This window comes from Canis lupus, chromosome 27 (assembly GCF_003254725.2).
Source record: "Canis lupus dingo isolate Sandy chromosome 27, ASM325472v2, whole genome shotgun sequence".
In the NCBI taxonomy this organism is placed as follows: Eukaryota; Metazoa; Chordata; class Mammalia; order Carnivora; family Canidae; genus Canis; species Canis lupus.
The window spans coordinates 30,684,630-30,701,315 of record NC_064269.1 but is presented as its reverse complement, the minus strand read 5'-3'; the positions used below and the strand labels follow the sequence as shown (position 1 = coordinate 30,701,315).

The 16,686-nt window shown below is 35.9% G+C and overlaps 1 protein-coding gene across 2 annotated transcripts in view; it reads right to left on the bottom strand.

The window, feature by feature from the left end:
• Nucleotides 1-16,686, bottom strand: part of SLC15A5 (solute carrier family 15 member 5) — an 82,426-nt gene that overhangs the window by 52,242 nt on the left and 13,498 nt on the right. For both annotated transcript variants that reach the window (XM_025455658.3, XM_035706986.2), the window contains exons 3-4: nt 13,855-14,024; nt 2,519-2,739 (exon numbers count right to left, since the gene is read on the bottom strand). In XM_025455658.3, the coding sequence (XP_025311443.3) occupies nt 2,519-2,739; nt 13,855-14,024 (391 nt within the window). The remainder of the gene's footprint in view (nt 1-2,518; nt 2,740-13,854; nt 14,025-16,686) is intronic.

Below are 16,686 nucleotides of genomic sequence, written 5' to 3'. Positions count from 1 at the left end.
GGAATAAAGTTATTATCGGCATGAATCACAGACACAGAAACCTGTTAACTTAATAATGTGGTGAATGTACTATTAATCTTTAGTGAAGCAATATTAATATATTGCCTAATCTAAGAAAAGGCTCCAGTGTCTTGAAAGCTTGAAATCATTTCTGCTTCTGCCTCAAGTTCTGAAATCATCCCCTTTTAAAATTTTAAATACTTTTATTTCATACAAGCCTCTGAGTATTCAGAAATAATTGCTGTCAATAGAGATTCATTTTCACCTTTGAGTGGCCAGTAATGTCAAATGGCAACATCATCAGCCTTAATATCAACATATTTTAAATGTATGCCTCGGAACTGAAGGTCAATAATAGCTACTAAATTTAAAATATGGAATTCAAGGATGTTTTATTCTTGATACTTTGATCGCTTTTATGTTGGTGATTATTTCATCTGAAGGGAAAAATCTAATTTCAGCTTGTCCCATTGGAAGTTTTCTCTGCCTCCCTTGAGAAGTACATTCTAAACTTCTTCTTCTCCTTCTTCTTCTTCTTCTTCTTCTTCTTCTTCTTCTTCTTCTTCTTCTTCTTCTTCTTCTTCTTCTGTTTGGATTTTCTGGCATAACATTACTGTGAATAATTTTGGAACCAGTAGGTGTTTCTCAGGAATTTTTAATGCAGCTGAAAGAGAGGCATTTTGGGTAATAGGAAAGTGTGGGTATTGATACCAGCACTGAGTCGGAATGCCATATGTTAGTGGGGTGACTGCAAGCAAGTTAGAAGTTATTTAATGTTTCTGAGCCTTGGATTTAGGATCATAATATCAGCCTTTGTAAGCTTGCTATGGGGATTAAATTGGATGCTGTAAAGTCATCTTTTCTGAGCTATGATACATATAGGTGATCAAAAAATAGTAGTTTTGTTCTTTGCAATAACTGGGCATCTAGATTTGGTGAGGGAGTTAAAAACTGGTTTATTGATATTTATGGTAATTTATGTCAAATTAAAAAATTATGACAATTTGCAGAAGAAGCTCAAATTTAGTCAAAAGAAATAGCAAGTGTCACTGCATTACGAAGATAAAGAATCAGCTATTTGCACAGAAGGTTTGAGGCTGGCTATGGACCACTTAGTAATTTTGTACTTACTATTAATTTTGCTTTTTAATATTTTTTATGATATTAAAGATCATATATATGGGTTATATTTTTGTGTTTTTGTGCTGGCTCCTAATGTGGAGTCAGGAGGGAAGTTGAATTTGCTAAATTAACTTAGCTTTCATGCAGTGTTTATAGCAAAGGTTCTTGGCAAACTTTTTTGCAAAGTTCTAGATAAAAAATGTTTCCACATACTGATTCTATTGCAAATACTCAGTCCTATTGTTTTCATGCATTAGGAGACCTAGTATGACAAATAAACAAGAATGGCTATGCTCCAATAAAACTCTATTTATTGTTCCTGAATTTTGAATTTGTTGTAATTTTCATGTCATAAAATATTTTTTCTTTTGATTTTCTCAAGCATATAAAAATATAAAAACCTTCTTATCTTGCAGGGAATGAAGAAAAAAAAAGCAGTGAGCTGGATTTGGCCTGCAGACAGTAATTTGCTGACCCCTGGTCTATTAGAGCAAGCTTTGTCCTCAGAGTCAGCAGGTGGATTTGTTTTTCCTTTCACTAATATTAACTATGTGACTTAGCTATCCCTTCCAGAATCACTTAATTTTTCCGAGTCTCAGTTTCCTCTTCAACAAATGAAGTAGTTGAGTAAGTTAATCTCTAAATTTCTTTTCAGCTCTACTGCTCTAAGATTTATGGATATAACTTACTCATTAGCCTTCTAAATTCAAAGTTGTGGCTTAGCAGCAAATATGGTCCTGAATTTCTTCAAAGACTTTATAATCACTTATATGTCTTCATAAGTTTGTCTTTGACAATTATCATATTAAAGTTGTTTTTTTTGAAATCACATTTATTTATGAAAAGTACTTTGGACTTGCTATTTTCCCTCTAATTTCTCCATAGCACAGGCACTGATTCACCAAGGAACTAAAGGTGGGTGGGGAAAAAAAAATCACTTGCTCATTAGTACATATACTTAAGAATACAGTGGAGGTGGTACTTAAATCAGTCAAGTTAGTTACATGTTAGTACTAATTTTTAAAGGCTTAATGAAGGAGGAAGGCCAATCTTTGGCTGAAAAAAGGTTGGGTAATTGCCCATAGATCTTGTATTTTCGTGTATTGCTCTTATGCCTTGTGACTATGCACTCTGAAATATCGTCCACATCTTCTGAAAGACATTTCCAGTTTTACGAGAGAAACAACATACTGGGTGCTCCTCAGGTATGCCTCAGCCTGACCTCACTTGTCTTTTGAAATTAAAGCCTATGGTGATGAGAAACATTTATAGGATGACTGCCTGACAAAGTTAGGCAGTGAGGAGAGTCTGATGGGCTGAAAATAAATATTTACTTGTAATGTTCACATACGATCATTTTATTATTCTTGGGTTAGTGCTAATTACCCTTCCTTACCTGCATAATGCATATTTTGTAGAGGAGCTGGAAAATGAAGAGAGGAAGAAGGGTGAAGAAATATTTTGTGTCTTCCACATGGAGCTCACTGTAGCAACCACCATTTTTTTTCTTGGCATGGTCTAACCAGCTTGTCACATCTCTAGCAAGACTGCAATAGTGCAGACAGCATATTTTCAGTGCATTAATAAACACCCCAAAGGTTGTCAGGAGGGAGCAACCTGTAAGTAATTCGAGATATTATGTATTAGTAAAGGAATTGTTCTTCAATTTTCCAAGATGTCAATCAGAAAGATGACAATTGCAAGGATGAAGGGCAGTAAAGTGACTGAGAAGGTTTTAGCACCCAAGGGGTTGAATTCAAAGGAACACTCTTCTGACAAGGGTTCTGGCATCCTGGTGACCAGCCCAAGGTGGTGCCTGACAGCTAATGTAAAAAATGAAAAAGATAAGATCAATGGGAACATACTAAAAAGGGAAGAAAGGTGACAAAATAAAACACCAAAGTAAGAAATTCCACAATCTCTTAGAAGTCTAACTCATTAATGAGTAAGACAACCAGAACTTTCTTTTACAGTTGTAACACAAAGAACTAGTACTATTTCTTAATATAAATTGTTATATAAATAATCCTCACTTGTCAGGTAGAGGGTGGTTTCTTATTTTGACATGGAGATGAAGCGAAATGTATTCTCTGCTTTGACTTTATCCTTGAATTTCAGACGTACGGTTAAACTTTGAACTCTTCAAATGACTTTATACATGTTGATAGTGTCACTAAAAGTTCAGATTGGATTAGCTGGCTTTTGACTTTTCCAGTAGTTTCATCTGGGTTTATATGGCTGTCACTTCAGCATCCGAAGCATTTTATTGCTTCAGATGTTCGCAGTCACTTGCTGCTTGTGATTTGCAACCTCACTGTTGCTTCTTTTATGATCTTTCAGATTCCACCTTCTCTTTGACTCCATTAGGACTTCCTGATACAATGAGATAAGCCCCCCCCCCTTTTAGTTAGCAGTACAGCTGTGTCACCATAATTGTTACAATTTTTCATGGTACTCCCTTGACCATATAAATCCTCCCACAAATTACTAGACACCAAATCATGGTTGCAGAATAAGTGGTATAATAAATGTAAAAATGTTTGGGTTTCCCCCAGAGAAGGCCACTATAGAAATTAAAGGTATAATCTGATTGTTATTTTGTTTATGTTCAAATTTCCCATAATGAAATTCTACATGAAATACATTCTAACCAAATTCATATAAGTGCCACTGAGTATTGGTTTTTATATTTAAATAAAGAATATTTATTAAAAATTTTTATAGTTATAGAGTGATTATATTGATTTGATCTCTTTTAAGAGTTGTAATAGACCCATTATGTCAGCCTTTGATTAATTGAGGAAGCTGGGGGGCCTGGTAATTGAATATGGAACCTTTAACCTCTAAGTCACTGAATCAAATCCAGTCCAAATTGGTAGTGACCAAGAATGATTACAGCAGTGGCCCTTTGGTGGCCTCTGTGAAGTGTGTTGAGGTCAAGTGGAAGTATGTTGGAATAATTGCATCGCCTATAGGCTCATACCTGTGGTCACTATTGCCTCTTCTTAGTCACTATTGCCAGACACAGAGGAAAGCCCCAGGCGTGAGAATGCCAAGGGCCCAGAAACACCTGTGAGTGCTATGTCTATTAGGAAAGAATAGGGACATCTTTTTATTATTGCAGGAAGAACTGCTCTATTATGAGACTTTCTTAGCTATTTCAATTAGTTTACTTAAGACTTTAGTAAAATGAGAACTGAGAATGTCTTGATGAACAGTCTGGAGACTGAATTTGAACAGGTCTGGGCTAGGAGGCTTAACTTCCTGACATTTCCTTATGATGTTGTCTCTGTTGCTCATCAGCCTGCTCTCTGCTCAACTTTTGCAAAACAGGGATGTGTAGATGGTAAGGTTATTACTGGCATTAATCCAACTTACTCTATGCTTTCAAATAGACTTTATGATGATATGATCGCTATTCACAGCATGGAAGACTAATTCCAAGGATATTCTCCCCAATTTCCCTACTATTTTTTAAAACTTAGGCACTTATATTGAATACATGTTTTGAACCCATTTTTCCTTTTTTGTTTAAGCAAATCATTATTTGTTTCAAGATGAATTAACATCTGCTCTTAATTTTTTTTTAATTTTTATTTATTTATGATAGTCACAAAGAGAGAGAGAGGCAGAGACACAGGCAGAGGGAGAAGCAGGCTCCATGCACCGGGAGCCCGACGTGGGACTCGATCCCTGGTCCCCAGGATCGCGCCCTGGGCCAAAGGCAGGCATTAAACCGCTGCGCCACCCAGGGATCCCCGCATCTGCTCTTAATGCATGGCAAATTGATATATGTAATCTTATTAAACAGTTGAATATCTTTATCATCTTATTTCTATTTTTTCTTTTTAAAGATTTTATTTATTTATTTATAGAGACACAGAGAGAGAATGAGAGGCAGAGACACAGGCAGAGGGAGAAGCAGGCTCCATGCAGAGAGCGTGACGTGGGACTCAATCCAGGGTCTCCAGGATCATGCTCTGGGCTGCAGGCGGCGCTAAACCGCTGTGCCACCGGGTGTGCCTATCATCTTATTGCTAAAGAGAAATCTTTAGATTATTACTTCTTAAACTAGCTGTGCTAAAAAAAACTTTTTTTTTTTTTTTAAGTTTCAATCATTATGGTCAATACATTTTAAAAATACTGCAAAATGTAATACCTAAATAATAACCTCATTTAAGAATAAAATAAAATAAAATATAAAATATAGGTTCTGACATTTTTATTATTAGATTAAACAGACATAAAATCTAACTTTATGTAAATATTTCTACATGTTTCTTCTCAGTGTCTGTATTTATTTTCTTGCACACCAGTAACAAACAGTTCATTGATCAGCACTGTTCCATGGACAAGACTTTGAATAGCACTAGCTTCAACTGAATACAACTTTGAAAAATAAATATATTTAAACAAATAAAATTATATCTGATAGGGTAATATGAAGCAACAAAAACAAAATGGTTAAGAACAAGAAATGATTGAGCATGAAGGAGGTCTAAAGTTTTAGCTAGGACAAGGAGGGCACATAATTGATTCCAAACAAATGTGAATGCAATCATTCATTCATTCAACATATTAAGTACCTACTATGTGCCAAGGGCTTTTTGGGTCCTGAGAATATAATAGTGAACAAGATTCACAAATCCCTGAGTTTTCTTTATGGTGGGGGAGGCACTAAATAAGCAGAAAAATATTAGGCATGTTCAATGATGAAAACAAAATGGACCGATAAGGTAGACATTCATTATGGGATAGAGTATGAAGACTACAGAAAGAGTTGAAAATTGAACTGAGGATTGAATGACCAGAAGTAGGCAAAAGATATGGAAGCAGCATATGTGAGACATGTCATAGGGTAGAAATAAGCTGAGGGGCACCTGGGTGGCTCAGTCAGTTAAGCATCTGACTTTGGCTCAGGTCATGATCTCAGGGTCCTGGGATCAAGCTCAGGGTCAGGCTCCCTGCTAAGTGGGGAATCTGCTTGTCTCTCTCCTTCTGCCCCCACCCTCTGCTTATGCTCTTTCTATTTGTCTCTCTCAAATAAAATAAAATAAAAATCTCTTAAAAAGTAAGAAGAAATGAAAAAGAAAGAAAGAAAGAAAGAAAGAAAGAAAGAAAGAGAAAAAGAAAGAAAGAAGCTGAAAGAGGTTCAGGATCCATAAAGGCCAATGAGGCAGTAGCTCAGTTAGTAAGAATATTGAAGGAAGTGAGGTCCAAGAGTTGGCCAGGGATCAATCAGACTTTACAGGCTAAAGTAAGAAGCTTGGGGTCTGACTCGCATGTTATGGGAAAGTATTAAGAAATTTTATGCAGAGGGGGGATATTGTACATTTAAGAAGTTACTCTGGAAGTCTGGTAGTGGTGTGGATCATAGGTTTTAGAAAACAAGAAGGGAAGCTGCTAGAGGGCAAGAGGTAGTGGTAACTTGGACATAGTGATAGCAATGAAGAGAAGTGGACAGCAGGGGATATGTGTTTGAACAACCAGCAATATTTTATGATGTGGGGGGAGTTTGAAGAAATGAGACAATTTGAGGATGACTACTTATTCTTCCCTTAAAAAACTGGATGTTGGTGATTTACACTGAGATGGAGAAAACAAGAAAGGGGCTGGGTTACAGCTTGGTGAATCAGGGGTTGAGTTTTGGTCAGGTTAAGTTTGAGAGGACTATTAGATAAGCAGGGCAAAATGTCAATGCTCATCTTCAAGAAATGTATGAGCTCTTGTCTTCTAATAACCTATTTCCTTTTCACTTTTTGAGGGCTTATACCTTTTCATCCTTGTATTTTTATTTTAATGACGTTTTGAGAAGTAGCATTAAACACATGTGACTAATCCACAATTTGATTAGAATTCTTCTCTCTGAATTTCAAAATGTATATATATGATAGGAGAGGGGAGGTAAACTGTGTAGAAATGTATCAAATTGAAAAAATAAAAGTTTTGTGTGGTAAAAGAAATGTTAACTAGAAGTTGGATATACGAGTTTCAAGGTGAGGTCAATATGAACTTGGGCATTTGGTGCATAGCTGGCATTGAAAGTGGGTAAGAGATTACTTAAGAAAAAATGATATGAAGATATGGGGTCCCTGGAATGAATCCTAGGGTTTCGCATCAGTTAGAAGATGATCAGAGGAGAAAAGAAAAAGACTATCAAGGGCATTGAGAAGGAGTGGACAATGTGCTATACGGGTTTTAAGTCAGAGGGGAAAAGAAAGCAGGGGAAATAGTAAGCCTAAATTGATCAGCTGGCCTGGGAGGGAATCATAAGCTAGTTGGAAAGGGCAAGAAAAAGAATCGTACAGTTAATCTGTCTGCCCGAGGAGAGCAACAGTTGCCCCATCAAACCAGGGAGTTAGCTCTGAATGTCAGGAGAGATAATCCTGTTGAAAACATTGACATCTAAACATCACACCGCCTCCTTGGATTAATCCATTAGACTTAATAGAAAATTCATGCCCTCTGTACAAATAATTTGGGGTGTCATGTAGACTCCGTTTAAAAAAAATCCATTGTCATTATAATTTTCAAATTGCTTTTCTGCACCAGGAGCAGAAATGGGAAGTTGAAAAAAAAAAAAAAAAAAAAAAAAGGAATGAAAATGCAACTGAGACTTCAAGCTCTAGTTTAAATGTGCATGGCAAACACACCAGGCGTGCACATTTTAAAATAAAACAGATGAGCTATTTTAAATGTTTTATTGCAAAACTTAAAGATTGTAGCTATTACTATTAAAAAAAAACTTTAGAAAGCAATTTTTCTATTCTTTGTACCTTTAAGTCCTTGGCTCTGATGTTCTGCTCCTCTGACCTTGATCTAATCATGAATATCTATGCTACTTAATTATAATAAAAAAAGCCTACATTGCACTCTAGATGGTAGATGCACATTTTTTCTTCTTTGGTCACCTGCCAGTTCTCAAAATTATAGCAGTGGGAAGAAATGCAAATGAAGGCCGTGCTTGACAGCTAAACATAATGGAATGCATGGTCCACATTTGAAAAGTTACCTTAAAATAAAAGGTAGCATATAAAAAATCATTTCTTTAAGGTCACCTATGGCTTTGAATTACAGCTTTGAGGAATTTCCAATTTAGTCATCAGAGAGGAAGAAGCCAAAATAAGGATTATATAGTTTGCTAGAGGGAAGACAGAGTTTCACTTCATCATAGTTGGGTGATCTTATAACTTGGAAATAGAAAACAAAACAAAACTCAAAACTGCGAAGTATTCATTTTATGGAGTGTTGTATAAAGTAAACAACTCATGAAGATTTTCTGTCATATTTTTAATTGCAACTAATAATTTTTTCTTGTAATTTTCCAAAGACAGTTTACTTCATCTATGTTAAAATATGTAATATGAAGAATTATACTTCTGTATTGAGATAAATATGTTCTCAAACAGGAAATCAGGAAGCAAATGGATGGATGCCATAATAGTTTTTAGAAAATTTAAATCTAAAATTTATATATTTTTGTATGTGCGTGTAATAAATACATATATTCACAAAACTCCAGGATTATGTGCTAATTATACACTCTAGAAATAGCTGAAGTTGTCTTTCCATAAAATTTAGTACTTTACATTTTTCTCTTTTTTTGCCATGTGGGGCTGACAAAGACCATCCCTCAAATACCTTTCTGCATATTGAACCCATTCCACAGCCTGCTAGGAGGATATGCACTGCTTAGCTGTGATCCACAGACTACAGGGTCCTGAGAAATGGGGTCAGAAGCTCTTGTGGATGAAATTTTCTACACTCTTGATTGTGCTGTGATAAAATGAGCTGTATGCTGGGTGTCGTATATAAGTGATGAAGCACCGAATTCTACTCCTAAAACCAATGTTGTACTGTATGTTAACTCAAATTTAAATAAAAATTTTAAAACATAAAAATAAGTAAATAAAATGAGACCTAGCCTGAGAAAAATAAGGCCTGCTTTCTGGTTCCACATCAGCCATTTTCTGTGAGGTCCTTGGTAAGTCATTTAGTTTAATTATGCCTCAGTTTCTGCAGTCAGTTTACCAATAACAAACACTGAGCATTTACCATATAAGACACAGGAATACCTAACTGTATTCATAAGTAGATCATTTCAACATAATATGGTGGATCAAATGGCAAAGATGTGCTGAAGTTGCCACAGGAGCAGAGTAAAACATATGGAATCTGAGCTATAAAAGGATACACAGTACCCTTCCCACCTACTTCACAGGTTGGGGGTGAGAATAAAGTAATGTTGGTGAAGGTACTCAATTTGTAAAAATACACCTCATTTCATCACTCTTAGTGATCATAGTTGTAGTAAAGACATTGATAGTAGTAAAAGGAAAATTATAAGAAATTAAGGTTAGAGTTAGACAAGATAGATAAAAATAGACTGACCACAGGAACAGAGCAAAAACTCCAGAAATACAAGTTGCTGTATACAGTGAAGCTGACATCTCAAAATAGTGGGGAAAATACAGACTTTTAAATAAGTGAGTTGGGATAATTTGATAGTTATATGGAAAAAATAAAACTGAGTTCACTCTTAAAACCTATTTTATTTTTTAAAAAGATTTTACTCGTTCGTTTATTTGAGAGAGAGAGAGAGAGTGTGTGTGTGTGTGTGTGCAAGCAGGGGGAGGAGCAGAGGGAGACAGAAAATCTTAAGCAGACTCTGTGCTGACCATGGAGTCCATTTCAGGGCTCGATCCCATGACCCTGAGATCATGATCTGAGCCAAAATCAAGAGTTGGAGGCTTAGTCAACTGATCCACACAGGCACCCTCAAACTTATTTTAATATAACTTCCAAATGGGTCAGAAATGCAAAGGTAAAAAAAAGAAAAAGAATATGAATACTGATAGAAAAGTTATGAGTGAATATCTTTATAATCTGGGAGTAAATAAAACTTTTCTAACGTAATTCAAAATCTAAAGCAATTAAGGAAAAGACTGATAAATTTTATTTTAAACCTAACCCCCCCCAAAAAAGACAAAATAAACTAAAAAATCTTGCATGTAGAAAATAACACAGGAATCAAACTCAAGATATATGACAAATGAGGAATAATATTTGCAAATTTGGGGCACCTTGGTGGCTCAGTGGTTAAGTGTCTACCTTTAGGTCAGGTCATGATCCCAGGGTCCTGGGATCCAGTCCCACATTGGGCTCCCCGCAGGGAGCCTGCTTCTCCCTCTGCCTATGTCAGAAAAAAATATTTGCAACTTTTATCATTAGACAAAGTTTTAACATCTCCAATACAGAAAAATCTTCCAAAAACTGAAAGAAAAAGTCCACAATCCTATAGAAAAAAAATGGACTAGATGTATGAACAGATAGTTCACTGAAAGAAATACAAATTGTTCTAGACAACGAAAAGATGTTCAACTTTTCTCATAAGAGAAATGTCAATTAAAACTTCAGTGAGATGCCACTGTCCACCCTCAAACTGTCAAAAATCCAAAAGTTTCACATTACTCTTGGAAAGACTATGGCAAGATAGGCATTCTCATACATTTTTGGTGGAAACACAACATGGTATACTATGAAAGGTAATTTGCCAAAATATAGCAAAATTGTGGGTAATTTACTTGATTAAATAATCTTTTAAGAATCTATCCTTAAGGTGAAGGAAAAAATGCAAAGAGCAGATTACATCAGGCTGTTCATTAGAATCTACTTAACATAGCAAAAGCAAAAAATAACAACCCAAATGCCCAACAATATGAGACTGGTGAAATAGACAATGGTTCATTACACAATGGAGTACCAAGCAGTTGTAAAAAGAAATGGGGCAGGGAGCCCTGGGTGGCGCAGCGGTTTAGCGCCTGCCTTTGGCCCAGGACGTGATCCTGGAGACCCGGGATCGAATCCCACGTCGGCTCCCGGTGCATGGAGCCTGCTTCTCCCTCTGCCTATGTCTCTCTGCCTCTCTCTCTCTCTCTCTCTGTGGGACTATCATAAATAAATAAAAATTTTAAATATATATATATAATTTTTAAAAAAAGGAATGGGGCATATTTTGTATATGCAATCATGAGGCAATCCCTACGTTATATTCAATGAGAAAAGCAGGTGAGAAGAGTGAATAATAGCTATTGCTTATATAAGGAGGGAAGAAAATACATACATGGAGACATATACATATGCATATAAAACTTTAGTATTTTCCCTTATTCAAAAATGGAATCCTTCCATTTAATTTTTAATTATTTAAAAATATATAAGTGTAGACCTAAGGGAATAGGAGAGGATAGAGGAATACAAATACACTTTGTTTCGTCCATGAATTTTAGTACATGAAATGTTCACATGTCTTAAAAAAATTAAATTTTATTTTTTTAAATTAAATTTTAAAAACATGTCTAAGTATAAAGAAAAATGGAACAAATACACTTAATTGTATATAAAGTTAGTGACATAACCAGACAAAGAAAAACTATAAGTGACTTTAAAACACAGTAAGTTTGGTGTGCATTCCTAGGGATTATAACATAAAGAAAAAAAACCTGCAAGAATCTTGAAAGTGTTTTCAACAGCCGTACTGGGGGTGTTATTGTCAAAGATACAGCAAATGTGCAAATGTATTGCTGTCCTTAAGAACCAGGATTGTCGACCTGGGAAGAAATAGAAAAGGATCTGAGTTTGATAAGTAAAAATCCTTCAGCACTGGTTTTGATTAGAGTATTAGTATATTACAAAATGTATGTTATTTTAGAAAGAAAAAAATTACATTTTGTAGTTCTGTGCACAGAAAAGCCTAGAAACTGTGATAGACTAAATAGCATTGAGCGTCCCCAGAGCCAAAATTATAGTCTCTAAATACCAATGTACATGAAAAGGAAACAGTGTTTTGGGGAAAAAAGATGATTCCAAGTTCAGGGAAGGAAATGATAACCACAGAGTTTGTTGTCATATCAGAAAGCAAGAGAGCAACTAAAGATAACGGAAGGACTTATCTGAAGGACTCAGCCACCAACATGAAAAGGACCTCACTGCCCAAATATGGAATAATTTGAACATCAATAACTGCAGTGGATTGAAACTTATTGAAGGTTTTAAGCCCATTAATTAATAATAATAGTTTTAAAAAACAACAACTAACAGGTTGCCAATGGACGATATTGAAGTTCAACTCATTAATTTGAAGGCTTAAAAATAGGGGAAAAGAATTAAACATTTGTTTTCTTCTTCTTATATAAACTGTACCTCTGTATAACTGAATAGTTAATGAGGAGATATTTCTTTTTATAGAGTTATTTCAGGTAATAAAGGAGGAATAACTATAGACTACCACCATCTTGCAAACCAAAGTGGAGTAAGGAATTAGACAGAAATCATCAGCTGATACTGTAAAAACAGATAAGCAGACATCACACCTCTTCGTTGAAGTACGGAACACCATCTATGAAGGAATTTTGCCAAAAAAAAAAAAACTCTTAATCTGATCAAGCATTTAAGTCTTTCGGAAAATTAACAGGAATTAAGGAGAAACACCTGTTGAGTGACAATACGTGATTGCAATCAGCAAAATCCAGACTATGAGAAATGCTCTGTGAATGTACAGATTTCTTTAAAAAAATTTGAAAAGAGACAGAAATGAAAGGGGACTATAGAGGATGTAAGGGGCATATCTGCCATTTAGAATGTAGGGACCTTATTTGGATTTGATTAGAACAAAACAAAATACACAAATTTAAAAAATGGAAACAGAGATCTTAACAGTGAGCAGATATTCAATTGTGTTGAGAAATTCTCTTTCATTGTGTGTGTGTGTGTGCGTGTGTGTCTGTAATAATGACATTGTGAATATGTTTTTTAAAAAGTATTTCATTGACATACATTCATGCACACAGATGAAATGTTATAATATCTTAAATTTTTAAATATAAATTTTAGTTAACATACAGTGCAATATTTCAGGAGTAGAATTCAGTGACTCATCACTTACATACAGCACCCCAGTGCTCAACCCAACAAGTGCACTTCTTAATTCCCATCATCCATCTAGCCCATTGCCCACCCACCTCCCTCTATCCACCCTCAGTTTGTTTTTTATTTTTAAGAATCTCTTATGGTGGGTCGCCTGGGTGGCTCAGCAGTTGAGTGTCTGCCTTTGGCCCAGGGAGTGATCCTCAAGTCTCAGGATTGAGTCCCACATGGGGCTCTCTGCATGGAGCCTGCTTCTCCCTCTTCCTATGTCTCTGCCTCTCTCTCTGTCTCGCATGAATAGATAAATAAAGTCTTTAAAAAAAAAAGAATCTCTTATGGTTTATTTCCTTCTCTGTTTTTTCTTTTCCTCCTTGTCATATGCTTATCTGTTTTCTTTCTTAAATTCCACATCTGAGTGAGATCATAGGGTATTTGTCCTACTCTTACTGACTTCTTTCACTTAGAAATACTATAATATTTAATTATTGCTTCAAAATTACCAGGCAGGATGAGGAAAGACTGGAGTTGATGAGAGTTGAAGCTGAGAGTGCATACATGATTTTTTTCCCTACTTTTGTTTATGTTTAAAACACCCAAGTATTAAACTATTTTCAACGAGGAAAAAACAAAACAAGTTAGAGATTGTTGATATTCTTGCAGACCCTGTTGCTTTCAAGTATAATACCTAGGAGACTCTACAAATTCTGAGTTGAAAGAGAAGTTACAGTGGATCAAAGATGAAGAGGATTGAGTAGATCAAGAAAACCATAAAAATCAAGAAATTAATGTAAGTTGTGATTTACTTACATTTTTCTGGCTGATAAATCAGGTTACAGTGCATCATATGAAGAGTTATCAGAGCCATAAGTGTAGACATAAAAGGAATGAGTAAAACTAGGACCCAGGCCCCTGAGTGCTGAATGTAAGATATTCCCAGAAAGACAACAGTTGCTTTCAGGTTCATGATCCAACAAAACCTGTGATACACAGACAGTTACTTCAGATACCATTCAGTTACTTCAGAGAACGATTGCTAAGTTTAATGCTTTGATCTAAATGTAAGCTATGAAGTGTTGGTCTGTTAGCTGAACTAGAATGTGCAAATATTGTTTATTGGATTTCTTACTAAGTGTATACATATCAGCTATGGAGTCTTATCATATTCTTATCATATTCTTATACATATCTTATTCTGTTATCTTGGTTTCATTCCTTTTTAGAACAGAGGTAGAAAGAATGTGTTCTCTTATCTAAAGTAGAAGTTGACAAACTTTTTGGAAAGGGCCTCAGTGAATATTTTAGGTTTTGTAGGTCATACCATCTCTATAGCAACCACTCAACTACGTGTTGTGGCACTAGAGAAGCAGTAGATAATACTTATTAAAACATGCCTAATGAGGGCACCTGGGTGGCTCAGTTGGTTAAGTGTCTGCCTTCTGCTCAGGTCACCATCTTAGGGTACTGGGATAAAGTCCCATATCCAGCCGCTTGTTCAGCAAGGAGTCTGCTTCTCCCTCTTTCTTTACCACCTGCCGCCCTCTGGTTCATGCTCTCTCTCTCTCTCTCTCAAATAAATAACACCTTTTAAAAAATGTGCCTAATGAATCTGGAAAAGATTGTGTGAGTAAAGAGTTGATCCTTCCTATTTATTCTACTTTTTCAAAGTAAGGGTAAACTCAGGAATACCTTGGTAATACTAGATCATTCATTAAACCAGAAAAATGAGTGTCATTTGAATAACACTTTCAGTACCTCTTCCTAACAAATAATATTATAAGGAAGTACCTATAGCAGTAGTCTGGTTTGTAATTTTTGGGAAATAATCTGTATCACTCAACTTTTCATTGGGTCTCAATCCCCACTATTGGAATCCCATTGCAGAGGAGGAGTCTTAACATTAATTAAAAAAAAATTGATGTAAAATTAAATACAATTAAATAGCTGCTCAATATAGAGTTTTATGAATTCTGATAAATGTTTCATTTGGGCAAACACTAAGAGATCTAAGTTTTAGAACACTTAACATTATCATTAAGGTTTAAAGGCCCTACCTAGTTAGATAAGGCCCACCCAGGATTCCAGGGTAATCTCTCCTTTGACGAATTTAAAATCAAATGAATAGAGACTTAAAAAAAAAAGATTTTATTTATTTTAGAGAGAGAGAAAGGGAGAGTGTGTGTGTGCAAAGGGGGGAAGAAGCAGAGGGAGAGGGAGAGAGAGCCTCAAGCATACTCCCTGCTGAACAAGGAGCCCAATGAGGGTTAGATCTCATGATCCTGACATCATGACCTGAGCTGAAACCAATTCAGAGGCTTAACTGATTGAACCACCCAGGTGCCCCTAGAGCCTTTAATTACACTGCAAAATCCCTGCACTTTTGCCATATAGCAACATAATCAGGGGTTAATATCTGTCATCTCTGCCATATTCTATTGGGTGGAATCAGGTAACAGGTTGTCCCCAGACTCTGAGGGACGGGTCTGTCAAGGATAGGGCTCATCCTATGGCATTTCCTCTACATGTTCTAATTGATCCTTCCTTCCTTCCTTCCTCCTTCCTTCCTTCCTTCCTTCCTTCCTTCCTTCCTTCCTTCCTTCCTTCCTTCCTTCCTTCCTTCCTTCTTCTTCCTTCCTTCCTTCCTTCCTTCCTTCCTTCCTTCCTTCCTTCCTTCCTTCCTTCCTTCCTTCCTTCCTTCCCTCCCTCCCTCTCTCCCTCTCTCCCTCCCTCTTCCTTTCCTTCCTTCCTTCATCCCTCCCTCTCTCCTACTCCCCTTCCTTTCCCTTCTCTTCCCTGTACCTTTCTTTCTTCTTTCTTTTTCTAAGTGAAAGAAGAAACAGAGTCAACAGGTAAGAATGGCTATAGGGATACTGAAGGTTTGAGGAGAAAAGAAAAGGTTAGAACTCATCTAAAAGAGGAGGAAGGGAATGATTGAATACTGGTTGCTTGCTAGGTAATACTAAGGGGCTGCTTGAAGTTGATGATAGTGACTGGTTGGCTTAGTTGGTAGAGCCTCTGATTCTTGATCTCAGGGTGGTGAGCTCAAGCACCGTGTTGGGTATGGAGCATACAAAAAAAAAAAAGTACTCTTTTTATCTGGCTTCTTTCATTTAGCATAATTATTTTGAGACTGACCCATGCTGTTTTTTTTCTTTTATCAGTTCATTCCTTTATATTGCTAAATAGTATTCCATTACATAAATATACCACAATTTATCTATCTATATATCTGTTGATGGACAGTTTTTCCAACTTATGGCTACTACAAATAATTTTCTGAACATTCACATCCAAATCTTTTTATAGATATAGACTCAATTTTGGGTGTGGAGGAAGCCTAGGAGTGGAATGGCTGGATGATACAATAGATGAATATTTAACATTTTAAGAAATTTCCAAATGGTTTTCAAGTAATTATAACATTTTGCATTACCCACAAACTGTGTATGATAGTTCTGAAACCTCCACATCTTGGCCAACACATTGTATGATCAGTCTTTAATTTTACCCATTTTAATAGATGTGTGTTCATATCCCATTATGGTCTTATTTTACATTTTCCTAATGACTAGCGATATTGAGCAACTTTTCATGTGATTTTATCCTTCTTTGTGAAATTGCTGTTCAAAATTTTTGCCCATT